Here is a 20,440-nt window from a genome sequence, read left to right as displayed (position 1 = left end):
ACGAACGATTACAACATTAATAGCAGAGTCGTTACGACAATATATTACCTCGAGGCCTGCCTGAGTCGGCTACATTACATTGATAGACAACACATAGATTAAGTATATCATTTGAGTAAATATTTAAACCCTAGTTTCCTCTTCCATCTTCTCGTTGACACCGTCCTGCGACGCCGCCGGTGTTTCCTTGGCATCGTTGTTGCGCGGCTTGGTATCGGCAGCTGTCTCAGAGGAGCCGCCCTGTGCCTGTTCCTCCTGAGTATCACCTTTGTCGTCTGGCTTGGCGCCATCGCTGGCAGAGGCACCGCTTACCGGAACCTTCTTAGCGTCGTTTGTACTAAGTGCACAAGCCTCCATAGCGGCGTTAAGCTCAGCCTGCATGCGTTTTTGCTGCAAGGCTTCTTGAGCGGCCTGTGTGCGTAGGAACGCCTCCCTGGCTGCACGGATGCCAGCAGCCTGACGAGAATTCTTAGCGGGATCTGGTGGCGGAAGCGGCTCAGTAGTACCGCGTCGGAGGCGATCTAAGTCGCTGTCCTTTGAGCTGGACTCCCTGCGTGTCTCAGTCAACTCACACACACCAAACTCCTCCTCAGTCGCATTATATGGGTCGTATAAAGTGTGGAATGTGTGGACTACTGGGCAAACGGGTATAACCCTCGCCATTTCAGGCGTACCGTGTTCAGGCTGAGGCCGCGGCGGCTTAGTTTCAATTTCGAAGGTGACCGGCCCGTCGTTTGTAAGCGAAACTTGCATGTACGCCCCGAATTGGCCGTCTAGAATGAAAATTTTTCGTGAACGTACTTGTATTGGACTGCGTGTGTGAAGCAACCATGTCACAAGCAGTTATAGATTTATAAATTACAAAACATTGATTAATTAAGGCACTACTCATAAAGACAACATCAATAATAACACTTTCAAGCACACTTATATCAATATCCAGCCTCTATTCAGCCAAGTGAACAATAAATAAGTGTCCTATTACTTCAGGTGAAAACTTGAGAGGCAGATTAACGGAGATGCCTTCTGCGACCGCATGTGCTCAACATTATCGTTGTTATGTGGTTGTCATGGTGATAAAGTATTATGTAGAATGGGATTGAGCCTCCCTCTTTATTAAAGTCAATCAGATCAAGTTGCGCGTTAACGCGATAATAGGTAAGGTCAAGTTTGTTTGACTTGAAAAATAGTAATCCTAAGAAGTAGGACTTCCATCCAAATTAAGGTAGGACCAAATTAAAAGATAAATAAGCTAATGAATGAAGTTTTGAACACGTGACCGATGCCTATGATTCAAATAGTCATTTAATTGAAAACACATTCATACATAATGATCACGCCTATATATTTATGAATACAGTCTTTGCTGCCAGTCCAACGCGCCAGTAGGTACAGAACTGTTATTAACGCGTAGCATAGAAAGCGTGAAATGGAATGCGAAAGACGCGACGTTAGAGGTCAATGCGCAAAAAACCCCAAGCCCGGCGCAAACAAAATGTACCTTTTACAGGTAATAACAAGAAGGAAAACTTTACAAACAACGTCATCGAAATAGATGGCTAAATATATGAAATAGTTATTCGAAATTTTACAGGGGCCATACTCATGAATTAGTGAAAGGACCATTCGATATATGGTAACAGTATGAGAATATATAACAACATGACATAAGCCCAGGCGAGTCAGAGATAAGTGCATTTTTCGCTAACGCAGTTGGCTATCGACCTTTAAATACGACGATGCGGCTCACCACCTATCATGTTGGTCTAACAAAAAGCTCGGGGTAGCGTGGGTACTTCTTCACATCTGACTGGGATTTTATCATGTTATACTTATGTTGAGTGGCCATATAAAACCATAATTTTCTGATACTAACGCTCCTTTCATTATTGTATTTGCATTAGTCTTACACCTCTAAAACTTCGAACTGATACTGTAACTTCATATATTTAACATCGATTTCAATATAATATTCAGTATTTTATTTCTCATTGTTTCCTTTAATTTGAATAACATTTCGTTTGCGCCAGGTATGGATGTGTCTACACTCAGCGGGATCCCCTGTCTGGGAGACATAAGAGTGATGCAGAGAATTAGATCTGAATTTGTTCTACTGAATTATCCTAAAAACAGAATTTGTTCCGTTAAAAAAACGGAAATACAAAGTTTTCTAACCGACCTCCAGCCAGCGGGATATTTCCCAAAGTTAAGTCTGATGAAGTATAAATTGGTATTAACTTTTAGATCTGTATTTATTCTGTTCAACAAAACAAAAAAACTACTTCTGACGTCCTTACTTCAGCTACAATCAAGCTGCAATGAAACCTCCAGTCAGCGGACTTTTTCTCTCAATGACATTCTTTTGTAACTTTTACACTAATCTAATAAAAATTTACCTATTTACGACTATAATTTCACTTAAATTACCTGTTCGTACATCTAGTGCTTAAATTAAAAAGTATAGAATTTGAACGATATTATTTTAGTGTAAAAGTTACAAAAGATTGTCATTGAGAGAAAAAGTCCGCTGACTGGAGGTTTCATTGCAGCTTGATTGTAGCTGAAGTAAGGACGTCAGAAGTAGTTTTTTTGTTTTGTTGAACAGAATAAATACAGATCTAAAAGTTAATATCAATTTTTAGTTCATCAGACTTAACTTTGGAAAATATCCCGCTGACTGGAGGTTTCATTGCAGCTTGATTGTAGCTGAAGTAAGGACGTCAGAAGTAGTTTTTTTGTTTTGTTGAACAGAATAAATACAGATCTAAAAGTTAATACCAATTTATACTTCATCAGACTTAACTTTGGGAAATATCCCGCTGGCTGGAGGTCGGTTAGAAAACTTTGTATTTCCGTTTTTTTAACGGAACAAATTCTGTTTTCAGGATAATTCAGTAGAACAAATTCAGATCTAATTCTCTGCATCACTCTTATGTCTCCCAGACAGGGGATCCCGCTGAGTGTAGACACATCAGGTATGGGTATTCCCCACGTATGGGAAGGACAATGTTAGGTCTTTATTTCTGATGTATGCCAACCAAATATATAGCACCTAACAATAAATTCACCTTTTATTGTCGTGACTTATTCTTGATTTGTCGCAAATGACATTGACTACTTGGCCGGACAAATGGGGAGCGCTAAGCGCTCACCCGGTGCAAAATTTAAGACAACAGGCCTGAGGGTGCCTAGTTGGGCTCAAACCTCGGCTCAGGGCGTCGTCTGGGAGGATAATATTTGAAATATTTAATCGACTCTAGTGGGTCCATAGCGATAAGCGCTGAATGAGGGAACTGGAATCAATAATCAGCTATCTATGTAATAAAAATGTGTAAACGAAAGAGTAAGTGAATACATAAGTAGTATATATTCAACTACACATCAATAACACATCAACTAGAGAAAACGACAAGACCTACGAAGATAGAGAATAGGTTAGGTAACATCTGCGTCAAACTTAGTAAACGTCAAAGTTACTACAATAGCGCATTTCATACAACTGTCCTATCCACATACAGTTTTAATAAATATAATTGAATAATTTGTATAATTCCTCCTAATGTGGCAAATGGCAAGTATGTGATCAATCATCAATCCGTCATAACAGTTACAAGCTGGATTGTGCTTGTATTTCTTATTAACACTTTGATTAATAACAAAAGGCATAATAATTTGTCCAAAAAGTGCGATAAAGACTGTTTGAACGTGTAAAGCCAATTTTTTTAATCTCCTATATTCGCTAACTTATATCGAGTACTAACAGTAACGCCATAGGAGAAGAATAAGGAAGATAACATTCAACATTCCAGAAAACGAAAGGGCAAACCAATAATAGGATAGGGTTAGAATGAACCATAAAACACCACATAGAACATTCAAACAGGTCTTAATACCTTTTATTTTCTCAGGCCTGTATTGCAATTTCAGTTGAGTAAGGAACTGCTCGTAGAATCCCCTAGCCTCCTCGCCAGACATGGCATTGTGGAAATCCGGCTTGTTTCCCTGAAATAAAACATGTTTAGATGATGTAAATTGAATACAACAAAGATTCGCTGAGCAATAGTGGTAAAATACATTGTTTTAAGTTTACGCGGTTATTATCATAATTAAAACACATAATAACGGGTTCTTACCGCCCATATCCCCATTCCCCATTTAAACGCGGTAAGAACCCGTTATTATGTGTTTTAATTAGTGTTAAAATGTCATTCGCGCAGCTTAATACTTTTAATAATAATTCATATCAGCTCATTTTTTTAATACCAAGACATTAATTTACTAGTATTTATTAATAATAATAATAAAACACTATTGCACACAAATTTACAAAACATTTACAGGATAAACTTATTCTAAGGTGGGCAAAGGCGGCCTTATCACTAGGAGCGATCTCTTCCAGACAACCTTTGGCAGAGGATATACCTAGTACGTTTGTACAGCTGCAGTGTAGTGCGCAAATAAGTAAGTTAAAATAATAGACACATTTTATATTTATTATACACATACTATAAATATATTATACATACAATGGTGCTAATTCCTGTAAATACCATCTAACTTTATTTTAAGTTATATCTGTCATTTTCTTATCCGCCGAAAAGGAAAGGGACGGGTAAGCGACAAGCATAAATTTTATGGAACACACGTCAATTTTAAGCACAAATCTAAAACAACCGTCTAAAAAATTTACATTGGCCAATAACCCGACATAATTAAGTTGACAGCACACGTCAAACGGTTTGCATAGCAGCGAAATACCTTTTTGATTCGCGCGGGTTATTCATTCATTTACTCATTCATCCTAAAATTAAGAGCTGTTAATCATCCCTTTCCTTTTCGGCGGATAAGAAAAAGACAGGTATAACTTAAAGTAAAATTAGGAGGTGTCTGCAGGAATCGGGGCCAATGATGATTTAGCCCAGAAATAATAGTGAAGTTTAATAATTAAATATGTTAAATATTTTTTTGTTAAGGCAAAGCAATATAATTATGATGTGTCCACAGTCTTGTAGTGTCACAATAACTTTCGCTAGCAGGATGTCGCATTTACAGTATATTTATGTTACCTTCCAGGTATTGTACAGGGTGAACTGGCTGACGCACAGTATCTCCAGCCTCTTCTCCACCACATTCTTCTTCCACTTCCTGTGACGTTCGTCGTCAAACACCTTGGCGCCTAGTATCTTGCGTACTCTAAAACAAGATTATAAAAAAATTATAAAGACTTTTGGTTTCTATTATAGTAGTCATAGATATAACAACAGATAATTGTTTACACAAGACTTAAGAGAAACAGTGTTTCATCTTTAATAAACAGATTTCCTACTGAAAAGTGAGACCGATCAGTGGATTATTTCTCATCGCTACAAAGACCAAATACAGGAGAAACCAAACAAAGAAGCAGCTAAATGTCCATGATGACAAATTGCTGTGTTAAACAGGATACATAAAAGAGAGAGAAAAAGAAGATAAGTGTTTAACATATCTCTGGCTGGAGGTCTGTGCTCTGTTTATTTTTGGTATTATACTTTATTAGGCATTTTAAATAAAATGGCATGTTCGTGTGGAGGAAGCACGAGAAGTGTGTCAGGATCGAAGCAAATGGAATTCCATAGCAGAAACCTGCGTACCTCAGTGGGAAATAGACGTGAGTTTGTATGTATGCATGATCGTGTTTTGTTACTTACATGCGGTCCATATCCCTATGGGTATCATGTACAGAAATACCAATAAATATGCATAGGCCTTGCTCGATGCTGCTGATAACTTCATCATTTACTGAAAAAAAAAAAAATAGTCATTCCACTTTATATCTCATACTTGTGGAAGAAAAATTATTTTCATAATGTCCAATTAGCCTCGAGCCTGTTATTAAGGTAGACTCGGGAGCTATGACCACTCTAAGATGGGCTATCTGTACATAAGCTACCCGATTTAGGTAGGTAACTAGGTAATTGGTCACTGTATGGTTCATTATATTCCTCTTAGGATTGAATACCAACTGCAGGATATCTTCTAGATTTTTGCATCCCATACCAAGATTCCACTATAGGTAAGCCACCATCTACAGGGCCAATACCTATCTACCATCATCATCAGCCGTATGACGCCCACTGCTATCTACCTATCTACTTATATTTTATAGATATGGTACTGCTGTAATAAGCATTAGATTACTTCTACATCCTTTATTTTATAAGTAAAGAAGTCTTGTGTAAGTTTCAGCAGTTAAACTAAAAGAAATATTAGTCCTGGGTTTGGGCAATAGAATTTGCGCCGCAATAGGGCAGGGCGGGGCTCATTGCGCGTTCCAGGATACTTTCAAAATAAGTTTTTCAGCTTAATAATCATAGTATTTATGTAAGAGGTTACTTACCGGTAACCTGAGCGTGCAGAACACGCTGGACTAACGCCCTCATGGTTGTGGGTAAGCTGCTGCTTTTCTTGAAGCCAATAAAATCCAAGCTAAAACTTATGTTAACTCACCAACTTATAAAACTGTTAATAGATAAAATCAATAACATGTTTTTGACAATTCAGTGTCATGTGCAGTGCAGATGAACTTTCGTTTTCGATGCACTTTCGTTTAAAAACTAACAAAAGGTTGTTTTCTATTAAAGTTGATATGTCAATGATATTTTACCACTAAAATTGTGTAATATTTAATTGTAATTATTTTATAATTGATAATAATGAAATCCTCCATCTAATAGCATTTATTGCAGGAAATAACTTCTTTCTAAATAAATGTGGGTTATAATATTTCTGAACGATAATAATTTATAAATAAGTTTAGCTACTCGACGGTAGATGGCGCTGTAGTATTATAAAATTACAGTAGGTAGTTCAAATATAAGACATCCATTTCGTAATATATTATAGGCTATTCATTGTCTACACAAGATCTATAATGTATGTTAAGAGATAATCCATTCTGCATTTTTATGTAACTATTCAGTAATTTGTGTTTTTGTCGCTAAGTTGTAGGAGGTCTCATTTTTTTGTGACGACTGGAGTAGGTTTACCACACGTTTGTGACACTAACTACTTATTTTGCTTGTTTTTATTTTTTAATTCTTTTTCGTAGGTGGATATTTCATACCTTTTCTTTACAAAATAGGCAAAAAAATTAAAAGCAGTTTCAGGCTTAGGTAACTTTACGTTGCTTGGTGGTACCTATGGCTTTAGAATAGTTTTACATACTTAACCACTCTACTTAGCAAAACCACTCTACATGAGTAGTAGGTAGATGTCGTCGATCTAAGCTATGACCGTAGACTTCGATATTTTTGTTATGACTGACTGCTAAAACGTACGCATGTCTAGACAATAGTAGGAGGTAGGTACACCTAGTTTATAATATATAAGTAGAGCATGCAGCGGTAATTTCGAAAACTTTCGTGCGAGTCGCTGTAAAAGCAGTGTCTAACATGATAATATGCTGCAATGCATTGCGTTTGCAATTATCTAAGTGGATACTAATATTATTATCATTCGCTAAGTACCTGTATAAATATTTAGCTAAGCAAGGATGATAAAAAATATCGTCATTATGCATGTTGTAGGTACTTACTGTAATCGACACACAAACATTTTTATATGGATTTTAAACTTTTTATAAATTATATACAATCTCCTTAGTTTATAAGAATTTCAATGACCTATTCTTCTATATAGTTTGATTGTCTTTTGTCTTTTTTCTCTTCATTTTCGCTCTCACTAAGAACGGTTGTTCTTTTTAAGTTATTTTTATTAACACTTTTATTTATGTATTTTCCTTTTCCTTTAATTTTATTTAGTAAATAGTGATATTTGTTTAGTTTTCTTTTAATTTGCGCCCTCTCTCTGCTGACCATTTACACCGCGACTATGAGGTAAATGAAACATTAGAATAAATATTAAAGAAAGACTAGTTTATTTAATGAAATCAAGTAAAGTGATTATCAATTACTACAAATATTCACCTCGAGACGGGAGTCTTATGCAATAAATAACAATTATTCCAGTCTAAAGTTAATACTTATTCAGGACATTACATTAAAAACGCCAAATGTGCTCCCGATTACTCACAAAACATGATTTTGTTTATTTAGGTTACTTATGTCTATTTATCTTTAAATGAAGATAGTTATATTTAAAGATTACAAAGTAATTTAGCCAATACATGTAGCCATATTATACGTAGGCATAAAATTAAATGTTTTTAAAGTATTAACTACATCTATTCAGCGTTTAAAATACACACTACACACATGACTCGCACTTTAACAACAATAGTGATGCAACTGAAAATGTGGAATTATTCACCCTTAGATGAAAAAAAAACTACCTAAAATAGCATGTTCTCCAATCTAAAATTAAACCAAAACCAAATTTTTGGTAGCGCCGCTAATGTTTTCAAAGTGCGATGTATTTCTATACTTATTTAAAATGAATACAGCTTTTGGCAATATCTGTGCAAATGATACATCTTATTCTAAACCTATAAATATAGTACGTGTACGAAACAAACTGGATCATTCAGTGTTCGTGTATATTTAAGAATCAATAGCAAAGCGATTCGTATTTCTTCATGAATATTTACACTATTCTCTATTAAATGCAAACAAAATCGGCACAAAATAAAATGACAAATATAAGGACAATCGTCAAAAAATATATTCCAAAGAGATCTGTTCCATGTCTATACTAAATAATTTAAACGAACACACAGGAATACAAATCTGTAATTATATGTTAAAAATGTGAAATAGGCTAGACAACCTAGTCAAATGAACTACTTTTTACGAAACGCCAAAACGGAAGTTTTCTTTGGAGTTTGTATTGAAACACTGTCCTATGACGTCATCAATAAAAGCGGTCAAACGTCGTACTCGTTGTTACTTAATTCATAAATAAAATTCGAAAATAAGTCGAAATGTAAGATGAGATTGATTTTTTATTATCTTAGACTGGCTTCTATGTCTTTTTACAATTTATCTTTGACTCAGTCCCCTATTGCGATAGTTTCAGTAAGGCAGTGTTACACGCAACGTTGAGCTGTAGGACTACCCACATTATACAAATAACATTGATGTATAAATGTTAGGTACTATTGGCAAAAAAGCCCTTGATTAGATGGCGCGAGTTACTTATGTGCCACAGAGTATTTTTGTTTGGTGGATACAGACCTACCCTAAACGCACTTAAACACACGAAAAAGTATTCTGTGGTTTGAATATGCGCGTAACTCGCGCCACTTAGACTAGTGCATAGCACATGCGGAAGTCACCCACAAAAAGCTAATTACTTACATCAAACTTTTAAGAAATGAAGACAACGATTTCCTTCCTTTTGTGACACCCAGTTGTTGTAAACTGTATTTCAAGAATCAAAGATTCACACATCACATCCTTACAGGCAACATAATTGTACTGATTTAACCCGAACTCACACCTAAACTCTTCATCATCATCATCATCAGCCGTATGACGCCCACTGCTGGGCATAGGCCTCCCCCAAGGATCTCCACGACGATCGGTCCTGCGCTGCCCGCATCCAGCGGCTTCCCGCGACCTTCACCAGATCGTCGGTCCACCTTGTAGCGGGCCTACCCACTGAGCGTCGTCCGACACGTGGTCGCCACTCCAGAACCTTTCCGCCCCATCGGCCATCGGTTCTCCTCGCTATGTGTCCTGCCCACTGCCACTTCAGCTTTGCAATTCTTCGAGCTATGTCGGTGACTTTAGTTCTCCTGCGGCTCTCCTCATTTCTGATTCGATCGAGCAGGGAAATACCGAGCATAGCTCTCTCCATTGCCCGCTGAGCGACACCGAGCCTCCTCACGAGACCCATAGTAAGCGGCCACGTCTCACTGCCGTAGGTCATCACTGGCAACACGCACTGGTCAAAGACTTTCGTCTTGAGACACTGAGGTATTTTGGACGAGAAGATATTCCGCAGCTTCCCGAACGCTGCCCATCCGAGTTGGATCCGACGAGAGATCTCTTTCTCCTAACCTAACCTAACCTAAACTCTTAAGAACTTTAAATTATAACGTTATAACATTGTGATGTTTATCATGCATACTTATAATCTACAGTATATTTTAAACTTTTGCTTTCTAGCAATGTTAGTATGTAAACATGAAACAAATTCAGTTACTGTATGTTATTACAGCAAAACTGAAACTTATATTAAGATATACCAAGCGATAAAAAGTACGCTAGCAATTAACCGTATTTACAACCGCTACCTTTACTGTCGCAATTACCTATAGTTAGAATGTTAAAAGCCTTTACAAAATCATCATTATCTCCCTAGGCGTTAGCCCTTTTTCAAGGGGTTATCTAATCGAGGATTTGACAGGTCAGCTTTCACAGCAGCGACTGCCTGTCTAACCTTCCAATCTGCGAAGGGAAAACTAGCCCATACAGATTTTTTTTAAAATCTTTATAAAATAAGCTTCTTACAATATTAGGTAATTATTTTTTATGGCAAAAGCCGACAGGTAACGACTTGAGCCATCACTACCTACGTCTAAAAGATAAAGGAGAACAATAGGCTACTTGACAACCTAGTCAAATGATACTTTTTACGAAACGTCAAAACGAAAATTTTCTTTGGAGTTTGTATGGAAATACTGTCCTGTGACGTCATCAATAAAAGCAGTCAATCGTCGTACTTACTCATTATTACTTAATTCATAAATAAAATCCGATAATAAGTTATAAAGTAAAACGAAGTTGATTTTTGATCATCTTAGACCGGATAGAATTTTTGTTGACGCAGTCAAATACCCTATTCTTCATGACGCACCTAAAAAATTTCAGATGAACGACTTGGCACTGGTCTCATAATTTAAAAAATGAAAATGTCATGGTTCCAGCTTCTTTATTTCCGCAAAATGCGTTTTAAACTTTATCGTTTTAATCCAAAATGTACATTACAGACAAACTTACAATCGCTATATTAGTCAATGGAATTCAATTTAAAGACAATTTAAAATTTTAACAATAAGGGGCCTTTGGCGGCTCGATAATAATCCTGAGACCAAGGGTGATGAGGTTGGTTATCCACCTCACATAGAAGAAAAAGATAGTAGAAATAACCATGAAATAAGCAACGACTTGAAAAATAAATAATATAAAAGGCCAATATAGTTCTCAGTGTCACCGTGAAAACTAACTTAGCCTTTTGTAGGAGGTAGGTACTTACAGGTAGAACTTTAGGTAGTAATATACTTAGCGAATTTCTTACAAATAGGTAACGTTCTACGCATTTCAAATTACTTACCCTAATTACACGCGATAATAAGCTTCATCAACATTTTCAGCGCTTGTGCATTTATCTTCTGTTCATTATTACTAACTATAAAGCCAGACGCATGGCGATACTAAAGAATAACTTAACTAACATCACCCGTCCATTAATGTTTCAGTCAGTGTCGCGCTTCAACCCAAACGCATGGTGTTCGTATGTTTAGGCTCCAGGCTCTAGATTGGCGGTGGCGGGGAGGAAGCTGACCTGCGCGTGCACCGGCTGCGCGGCCGCCGATCCGTGTAAGCGGAGGTGCTCCAGGTACCGCTTCTTGTTCTCAGGGTTGCTCATCACTTGCGCAACGAAATCTGAAGTTTCCTTCTGTAGTGCGATAATTTTCTGCTGAATCATGCTGTTCTTCTGCATTAAGTTAATGGTCTTTAGGGCTAGTTCGAGGATGAGGCGGCATTGGGCGGTCTTGTCGACGGCGGGCTCCGGGCAAGGCGCCAGGGGCTCCTCCGGCGGGGGCGGAGTCGTCACGATGCGCTGCAGTCTTTGCAGGCGCCGTGTCTCACGCAGCCTGGTCATGTGGGACCCTGGAAAAATCAGACAGATTTTATGGTTAGTTAAATAATACGCGAATGTGCCTATTTAATGCATAAGTAACGCTGAATATATCATCGCAATATATATCTAAACATTAAACACTTTCGCAGAAGCACCTACCTGAATTATTTTATTCGATTTGTAGTATTTTACGCTCATGCTTTTACTTCTAGACAGCGATAGTCGTGTATTCCCGGAATCGGATAGATAATTAGATTTTTTTTACATGCGTTTTACCAATCCCACCTGACGATAAGCGAATACCGTAGTTTTGACCAGCATTGTGTACACCAGGGCCTTGTGATCGGCACACATGTATAGTACAAATGCCCGGACCTCTTTCACCTAACAGCTTCTTCAGACATCGTGCCGGAACACGAGATTAATCAATAGAAACCTACATTTTCACTTCAACATGCGTTACCCATTATAGCGACGAATGTTACGCAACTGTTGACTACCGATCGACGGTTTGTTACGGTTCAATGCCCGTGAGAGACTACCTATGATTGTCACGTGGCGTCGCCAAGATACGAGCCTAAATTCACATGCACACAATAGGCTATTTGACTACTTTTTGAAAATCATCTTATTTCATTTATTTATTCATTTGTTTGCCTCTCTGTGACGTGTCGGGGGATTCAACCAATCACAAGCGTTTTCGATCACATGACCGGACACCGAAAAAATATTAAATTTCTTTTATAAGTTTTGATTAAAATATTGCATATTTTTACCGAAAAATCATAGAAAACGGTTTCTAAATATAAAATCTATTAGGATGACCAAAATTCGAGGTATATTTTCATACCAGTCAAACACCCTATAACTGGGTACTCGTATACGTCCTTCGACCGCCCATTGTCTCAGTTCGAAGTCAGTCGACCGTGAACACAATGAAATGTATTAAATAAATGCAAATCGTCGGCTATCCTGCCTATAGGTAGGCAAGCACGAATGTTTCCGATAGCAATGGATAAAATATTCTATACATCTAAGTACCTCTGTTCCTATAACGTTCGCTTAATAAATTAAGGAAAAACAGTAAGTATTTGAGAAGTCGGTATTATTATTAATTGAATTGTAATTGACATGTTAGAGATAAAAGAAAGGTATTGACTAAAAATATCAAATTCATGTAGGTATTATCTTCCGGTGTTTCGACTTGTACTCGGTCACGGCCGCTTGCCGCGTGTTTTATTCATCAATATTCAGTTGGCATACAATAATTCATTCAAACAAGCGAACAACCGCGATCGGCACGTGATTTGATACGAACGACGAGATTATTTTAGCTTTTAATAATGAGAGCTTCTCAGGGTTAGTCAGATCTCTATTACATTAAGCTCCGATAAAAGAAGGACCAACAAAATGTTCTCGCAGGCGTTTCTTACTTGTTTATAAAATGTTAGACGAAGAAGACTCAGCTTGTACTTGGCGGATAGGTGAGGTACCCTTCAAATCACCATGAACAATGATTTTAGCGAGTATATAGTCACGTTGGAGGGGGCGTGCAATCAAAAAGCCGCCAACAAAAACAGCGATGCGCGTGTCACGAACACGTGCGCGTGCAAACCGCTCCGGGCGCGCGGCGCGGGCGCAGCGGTGGGCGGTAGCGGCGCAGGCGCTTTCGCAAAAGCTTGTTCTCAGTACATACTCAGATCCAAAATTTAATATTAGTAAGGACACAACTGATCTGCCGATTTTAACGAATGCCCGGAGAGATCTGTTGTTCTCAGACCAAGCGACGGGCTCTCTGACCTTCTATCCCATGACTGGAAAACCAGCCCAATACAGGTTAGGTCACATACCTCCGAAACGCATTTCTTGGAAATGTGGGTTTCCTCGTGATGTTTTCCTTTACCGCTGAGCACGTGAACCAAACATGAATTCGAAAAAAGACTCGAAAATCATTGATTTAGGCCTGGGCTGGGTTTTGAACCTGCGTCCACGACTTACCTAATCAAATTGTTACTACTTATACGAAGGAGTGTTAATTCAAAAAGCCAATGACTAAACGCATTAATATTTCCAGTTTCGTTTGATAAACTTAAACTACGTTAATACACAGGTTATGTTGCAATGATAATTACTTATACGTAAAATGATAAATTGGAATGTGACGTTTACAGATTAAGAATCAGAATCAGAATCATTTATTCAACGTAATTATCATGGATAAACTTGTTGAAGGTCAATGTAACATTTTTGAATTTACCGTCATTTCGCAAGGTGTTATGGCTGACGAGAAGAAATGACAAGAAACTGCAACAGCGACACATCTTTTAAATCAATGAGGGTACTTACATTACAAGTTATTTAATAACTAGAGGAACACATTCAATACAAGACATTTTTATCATTTAGGTAATCATTAATCTTATAATACGCTTTTTTTTACATAAAGTAAGCTTCACGTGAGCTTTACATTTATTCTCTGGCAAATTTAAAATATTATCTGGTGTTTTATTGTAAAAACGTATACATGACATAACCCCAAAAAAGATGAATTTATTTTACTTAATCTAGAATTTTGAATAGCAATTTTATTTTTATTCCTTGTATTGTAAGTATGCCTTTCACAGTTTCTCGGATGGATAAGTAGATACATTTATCATAAGACACTTGAGTGTACCTGTAATAAAGATTGGTGAGGGTGTACAACCTCATAAACTTTATGCTGCGTTTATTATTACAGCTTGGTATGCGAATATAGAGTGCGAAGTTATAGTAACTATTGTTAGTTTTTAATGTGGCTACGGTTATAATCGAGTGGTGTGATTTAACCAAGTGTAAGGTATAATTATATATAAGGTATAGTTGTTTACGGTGCAAGCTGTTCGGTTATGGAATTCCTTGCCTGAATTCATTCGAAGGGCACCGTCGTTAGATGTTTATAAGGGAAAGTCAAGCAGCACTTTCTCAATTCTCTCTCCTCCTCTATATAACGTTTTTCTTCTTATCTCGCTGTCGGGTTATTGGGCAATATACAATTTTAGAATGGTTTTTGTTTCTGCCTAAAATTGACGTATGTTCTATAAAATTTTTGCCTGACGATTGCTCGTCCCTTTCCTATTCGACAGATAAGAAAATGACAGGTATAACTTAAAATAAAATTAGATGGTGTGTACTGGAATCGGCACCATTGTTTGATTAATTAGCTTAGTATATACCGTGCCGTTATAGCGCGATTAATAAAACTAATGGATCTTCTAAATATCCCTGTTTGGGTGTGTATAGTCACAAGTATTGGGCCCCAAGACCAGGCCCGATTTAGGGCATGGCAGGCGGGGCATCAACCCCGGGGCCACCAGTAGAGGGGGCTAGAGGGGGTTTAGTTAACCACATGCAGTTAGTGTGCTTCCATTTCCACGTCCACTTTTACACTGAGCTCTTGGACTAGATGCGTGTAGTCAACTGTACCGCGCTTAGTCGGATCAACAACCGCGCGTAGTCGCTTTATTCATAGGTACAATATGTGCGGTTACTGCGGTGCAGTCCATCTGATGGCAGCCATGTTGATTGAGATATTGTTCTAAGATCTTTCAAGTTAATCACGCTAGTTTCTCAATGTAAAGTGTTTTAAATTATTTTATTACATCTTGCGACTTCCCACGTGAGTCTTTGTGTTACTTTAATGATTATTTTAGCTCGTTTACTTGTTACTTTAGTGTATATGCACGTGTTTAAAACAATATTAGTAATAGTATCATTTATCACATTATGAAGTCGAAAATAGAATAGTAACTACCCACGTATATAAATTACTTTATATTAATTTAAAACATGCGTTGTTGCGGTTTCTTGTCATATCATCTCCTCACCCATAACACCTTGGGAAAGGACGTATACTCAAAAATGATAAATTGACCTTCAACGAGTTTATCCATGATTACGTTGAATAAACGTTTTACGATAATTAGTTGATGTCATGGGTTAAATGGTTATAATGAGAGTGGTATATGTATGGGTAATTAGAAATTTTATAAAATATACGGGGTTATAATCGTGTAACAGTATGAGTCGGCGATATGACCATCAGGGGGGTTAAAAAGGCCACATCGAAGCAATATTGCTTTTTTAGATGAATTGTATCTATTCTAAAAGCTCCCCCTGCCTACAGTAATGACATGTCCTTGTCATTTTGTCGTAGCAATGACATATTTATAGGATACTAGTACTACTTAGCGTGATAAGGCAATGTATAAGTGTTATCAGTCACGTGAATCGCTACAAAAACAACTGAGTACGTACCTATCTATACTAACACGCCCCCATATTGACGAAAATAACAAACGAAAGCGTATTTGATATGATAAGGAATGAACGTGTACAAAAAAATTAAAAGCACACGTGTAAAGTTTTAGGGTTCAGTGATTTAAATAAAAATTAAAGATGTGCAGGTAAACGTTGTGATCCGAGAGAAGCGCACATTTATAAAAACATACTTTTCCATTTGTCTTTAATAAATAAATAATAGATATTAAGTTAGAACATACTTTTGTTCCTTGATGAAACTGATTTTATCAAAACGAGGAGACAAAAGAAGTACTTAAACAACTAAAGATGTAAGCAAATGATTAACAGAAAATATGTAAAGTAATTGAATTTGAATCGGTACGGAGTTATTGCCATGTTAATACCTAATTCATTGAATTTAATGTATAATGTATGATAAAGATAAGTGTTGCTCTGAGGATAATATTAGGCACGTGACTGTGAGGTCGTTTGTAGTCTCAATGAGGTTAAACATTCTGTATGGCGGGTCATTTGGGGCTAGGACAGTTCAAGAGTAGCAATGTTCTGTAATTTATAAGATCAAACACTTTAAGAAGGTAGGTATTATGTTTTGTATTTCAATGAAGTTAGAGCTCGAATTTTCGAAACTAGAAATTTGAATAATAGAATAAATATATTACTTTTTTTCTTAATAACATTTAAATTAGTTTTACTAAACATTTAGCAACCAGCATGAACCGTGCTACCCGTATTGTGTAGCTAACAGTTTGTTGTGAGGTGAACAATATATTCCTATGACACCCGCCTGGTATTTTTTTACACACACATGGTATCACGCACAGGTACAATGCGCATACCTATACGGAACGCTACGGTGCGGTGGGGTGCTAGGGGAGGCTATTTTAATAAATTAAATACATGCATTAATTAAATTAAAAATTAATTTAATGTATTAATTAAATTAATGCAATAAATAAATAAATTAATTAAATTAATGCATGTATATAGGGCACATTGCCATCCTGACAATCGAATCGATTCTGAAACAGAATCCTATGGAAATAATAGGTATGAGATGGAACCCTGGACGATAATAAACAAGACAAAGAATAGGTATGAATATTACTTAATAATAATCATCAGTCTATGGATAATACTTAGATGTGTCGAAATGTGTCCAATACGCATTGTATTTTTTTTATACAATAAATGGAAATATGGAATGCCTTGACGGGGCGAAAGTTACGTAGAATTTACATAATATTAGTCACAATGCCTTGGCCTAGTATTAGTATTAATATCAGTGCTGTGTTTATCAAAACTACACCTCCACTAAGCTACAAGTTAGTACTGTACGTGTAAATTACATAAGTACGTGTAAATTACATTTAGCAAAAGAAATAGAGGGATTGAAAAATATACTTGTGAAATAAATATTGACACTTGTAACATGTAATTTACATGTGTAGTTTTGATAAACACAATCTTGTCATCATCATCATCAACAGCCCATTAACGTCCCCACTGCTGGGGCCTTCCCCAATGATGGATAGGGAGATCGGGCCTTAAACCACCACGCGGGCCCAGTGCGGATTGATGGTTATTAACGACTGCTAATGCAGCCGGGACCAACGGCTTAACGTGCCTTCCGAAGCACGGATAATAATGAATATTTTAACAAGAAAATTTCTTGTAACATAGGGTTTGTAAGTTTTGATAAACAGAGCACAGGTCTTCAAATGATACCACGTGTATTTTCTCGGTCGAGTAGTTTTATTTTTCGCCTTCAATTTATCCGTCAAGTTTAAAATTATGCAACGTGCGTGAAGGTACAGTCATGAGCAATATCATGTACCCACTGTAGAACCCTGTCGCACTATGATATTTCACATTTAACGAGACTTACGGTTTAATTTGTGAAAAAACTTAATGTGACATGGTTTCAAAGTGTATACATATTAGTACTCGTGACCGTACTCTCAGCTTACTCTCATCACATGATCTTCAAATTTAAACCTTACAGACACCCTTACCGAACCCAGGTGACTTGGTGTCCTCTTTGCATTAACAACGAGTTGAGAGTTCACACAATGGAGTTGGGCAATCCGCGTGAGATTTTAAAAACAAACTGTTGTACAATATATTCCTTCAGGTCTCTTTACTAATACTAATAAAAGTATAGTTTATTAACAAATTTAAAAATTGGCTTCAGAGGATTGAGTTGTTATTGTTGTTGTCACATTTCTAAAATAGTTCTACAATTCGTTAGTTTTAAGTGTTACATTTCTATGAATAAGTAGGGCCGTTCTTCGCTTACCTAAGCATAGAGAAAAATATTTAAAAAAATATATTTTTGGATAGTACTAAAGTTTAGCAATGCTACTATTAGTGGTACGTAAGCAACCTATGGTCATTTATTGTGTGAATAGGTCACTCCTTTGTTTATTTCTTCAAAAGGGTACGTACCTACAAATCATTGGCAAGCTAACGGTTTTTACTATAACGGTATGTTGTGTATGTAGTAGGGTGGGATGTGAGTGCCCGGGTTAACTCGAGACGTCACCAGCCACAGGTGAACGAACTTTCCCCGCCTATGCGTCCGCGCATCTTCTCCGTGAACGTGCTATTGTATTCAAGAAGAAATAAACACAAACGCCTACAATGAGGAAGAAGTAAACGCGAGTCCTAAAAATAGGGCCCAAATTGTAAAGCTTAATTGCCACTTTTTCAACGTTGTTATTCATCACCTAAGTAGGTGTAAGATTCAGAACATGCCAAGCAAGCAGATAGGTAATACTTCCTGTATGTAGAGCCAAGAAGAAACGGGAATTTGTAGGCATGTAATTGACACCACTTTGACAGCCACACAAAATGTCTATCACAGCTACAATTTTGCAGCAGGCTTGCGCAGTTCAAATATCTCTCGCTATAACGGCCCGTAGCTTGATAGAATGTTGTTTTGTTATCATGTAGGTGTAAAGAGTTGTAACTCTTCGTGTGTAAAATAAACAATTAAAAGTTTGGCGATAAGATGTGACGTGTAGTGTTGCTAACGATCGCATGCCAGTATCGGCGCTTCATATTAAAAAGATACTCTCGCAAAACAGTCAAAAATTGTGTTATTGTGAAGCATGTCTGAAGACTTTAACAAATTTTTTTACATAGCAACTTGGTAATGAGCTACATCGACGGTTTTTGACCGACTTTAAAAAGTAGGTCGCACTCGTACTTGGTAAGTTCATTAGGAGAATGCGTTTAACTAACATTTTCAGTCAGGTTCCTATATTTTTGTTTTCAAAATTAAGTAAGTATGTAGATCATAATAGGTAAACCAAAGTGCAGCACAGCGATACGATATAAAGCTTATATATCTACTTACTTACTAATAAGTCATGTAATATTTTTCCAATAGGAAAACCTACTTAATTAAAAAATAAACGCATTACCTACGTACCAGTAATGTGACATCATAACACACCATGACATAAACAATGATAACAAAAAGTCTAAACAAAGCACAGACAACGAAAACAGAATGACGGATAGGTGACGAATCGGTGAATAGAACATAGACAGAGCTTTATAGCAAAAGTTTGTAAATTTCGATAAAGAAAACTTTAATTAGGAAGTAAATTTTATTTGTATATAAACTTGCCGAGTTACCGACTCTGTTTCCTTAGAACACTGCGCAAAAGTATTGTTTTAAAAATAAAATATTTATGCAGTAGTAGGTCAGTAACCGCACCTCGGCAAGGCATTAGCAAGACAAAAGAAAGAAACAGATTACAAAACATACCTTTTTTGATTTTCCTTATCCTTCTTTCGCACATTGTGTTATCACTGATGATCACTTTCGAGTAATATAGCACTGGTAGTAAGTTGTGACGGTCGGGAGCGAGCGATGGACGTGAGTGATCGAGGCGAGAGCTCGGCGTAGAGTGGCGTACTAGTGAGGTGCTTGTAGTAGCGTGTAACGCAGGCGGATTGAGGCGAACGTTAGAGTCCGCTAGACACAACTCAGACACTCACCACTCGTGTCTATTTTCTCCGACATCGAGACTTTAAATTTTGTATTGGGTAAAAAAGTTGTAAAAACCTTCACCGCGCTCTCCAGTTAGACAAATGGTAGGTAATTAATGCCATCCGACCATATAATAACAATAATTACTACCTAAGAAAAAAGAACTACTTACTTAAAAGTATCAAAACTGATAGAAAGCTGCACAGAAGTTAATAAAAATACTGTAGAAACGCTTATAACTACCGTATCGCTCGCAAATATGCTATCACAAAAAATGCCGTGTTTAGAAAATCGATTTTTAAGTTACCTACTTATTTTCAATCCTGCCTACTATAG

The 20,440-nt window shown here is 37.0% G+C and overlaps 2 protein-coding genes across 3 annotated transcripts; both read right to left on the bottom strand.

Moving 5' to 3' along the window:
* Positions 1 to 8: 8 nt before the first annotated feature.
* Positions 9 to 6,562, bottom strand: LOC126380650 (uncharacterized). The gene is made up of 5 exons (XM_050030212.1): positions 6,377 to 6,562; positions 5,688 to 5,778; positions 5,067 to 5,193; positions 3,894 to 4,002; positions 9 to 773 (listed from the first exon to the last, which is right to left on the bottom strand). The coding sequence occupies exons 1-5, from the start codon at positions 6,417 to 6,419 to the stop codon at positions 124 to 126; spliced, it is 1,020 nt and encodes a 339-aa protein (XP_049886169.1). The 5' UTR covers positions 6,420 to 6,562; the 3' UTR covers positions 9 to 123.
* Positions 6,563 to 7,892: 1,330 nt separating this feature from the next.
* On the bottom strand, positions 7,893 to 20,045 carry LOC126380666 (uncharacterized). 2 transcript variants are annotated; one of them, XR_007568496.1, is made up of 3 exons: positions 19,880 to 20,045; positions 10,009 to 11,834; positions 7,893 to 9,435 (listed from the first exon to the last, which is right to left on the bottom strand). XR_007568496.1 is itself a non-coding variant. In XM_050030236.1 (2 exons), exons 1-2 carry the CDS (start codon positions 19,911 to 19,913, stop codon positions 11,461 to 11,463), a joined length of 408 nt encoding a protein of 135 aa, XP_049886193.1. In that variant the 5' UTR covers positions 19,914 to 20,045; the 3' UTR covers positions 7,893 to 11,460. The 2 variants fall into 2 exon arrangements, 1 of the variants encoding a protein (XP_049886193.1); XM_050030236.1 differs by having other exon boundaries at positions 7,893 to 11,834.
* Between the last annotated feature and the right edge of the window lie 395 nt (positions 20,046 to 20,440).

Source organism: Pectinophora gossypiella, chromosome Z (assembly GCF_024362695.1).
Source record: "Pectinophora gossypiella chromosome Z, ilPecGoss1.1, whole genome shotgun sequence".
Classification (NCBI taxonomy): domain Eukaryota; kingdom Metazoa; phylum Arthropoda; class Insecta; order Lepidoptera; family Gelechiidae; genus Pectinophora; species Pectinophora gossypiella.
Note: the sequence above shows the minus strand (reverse complement) of the source record. Positions and strands in the feature narration are given on the sequence as shown.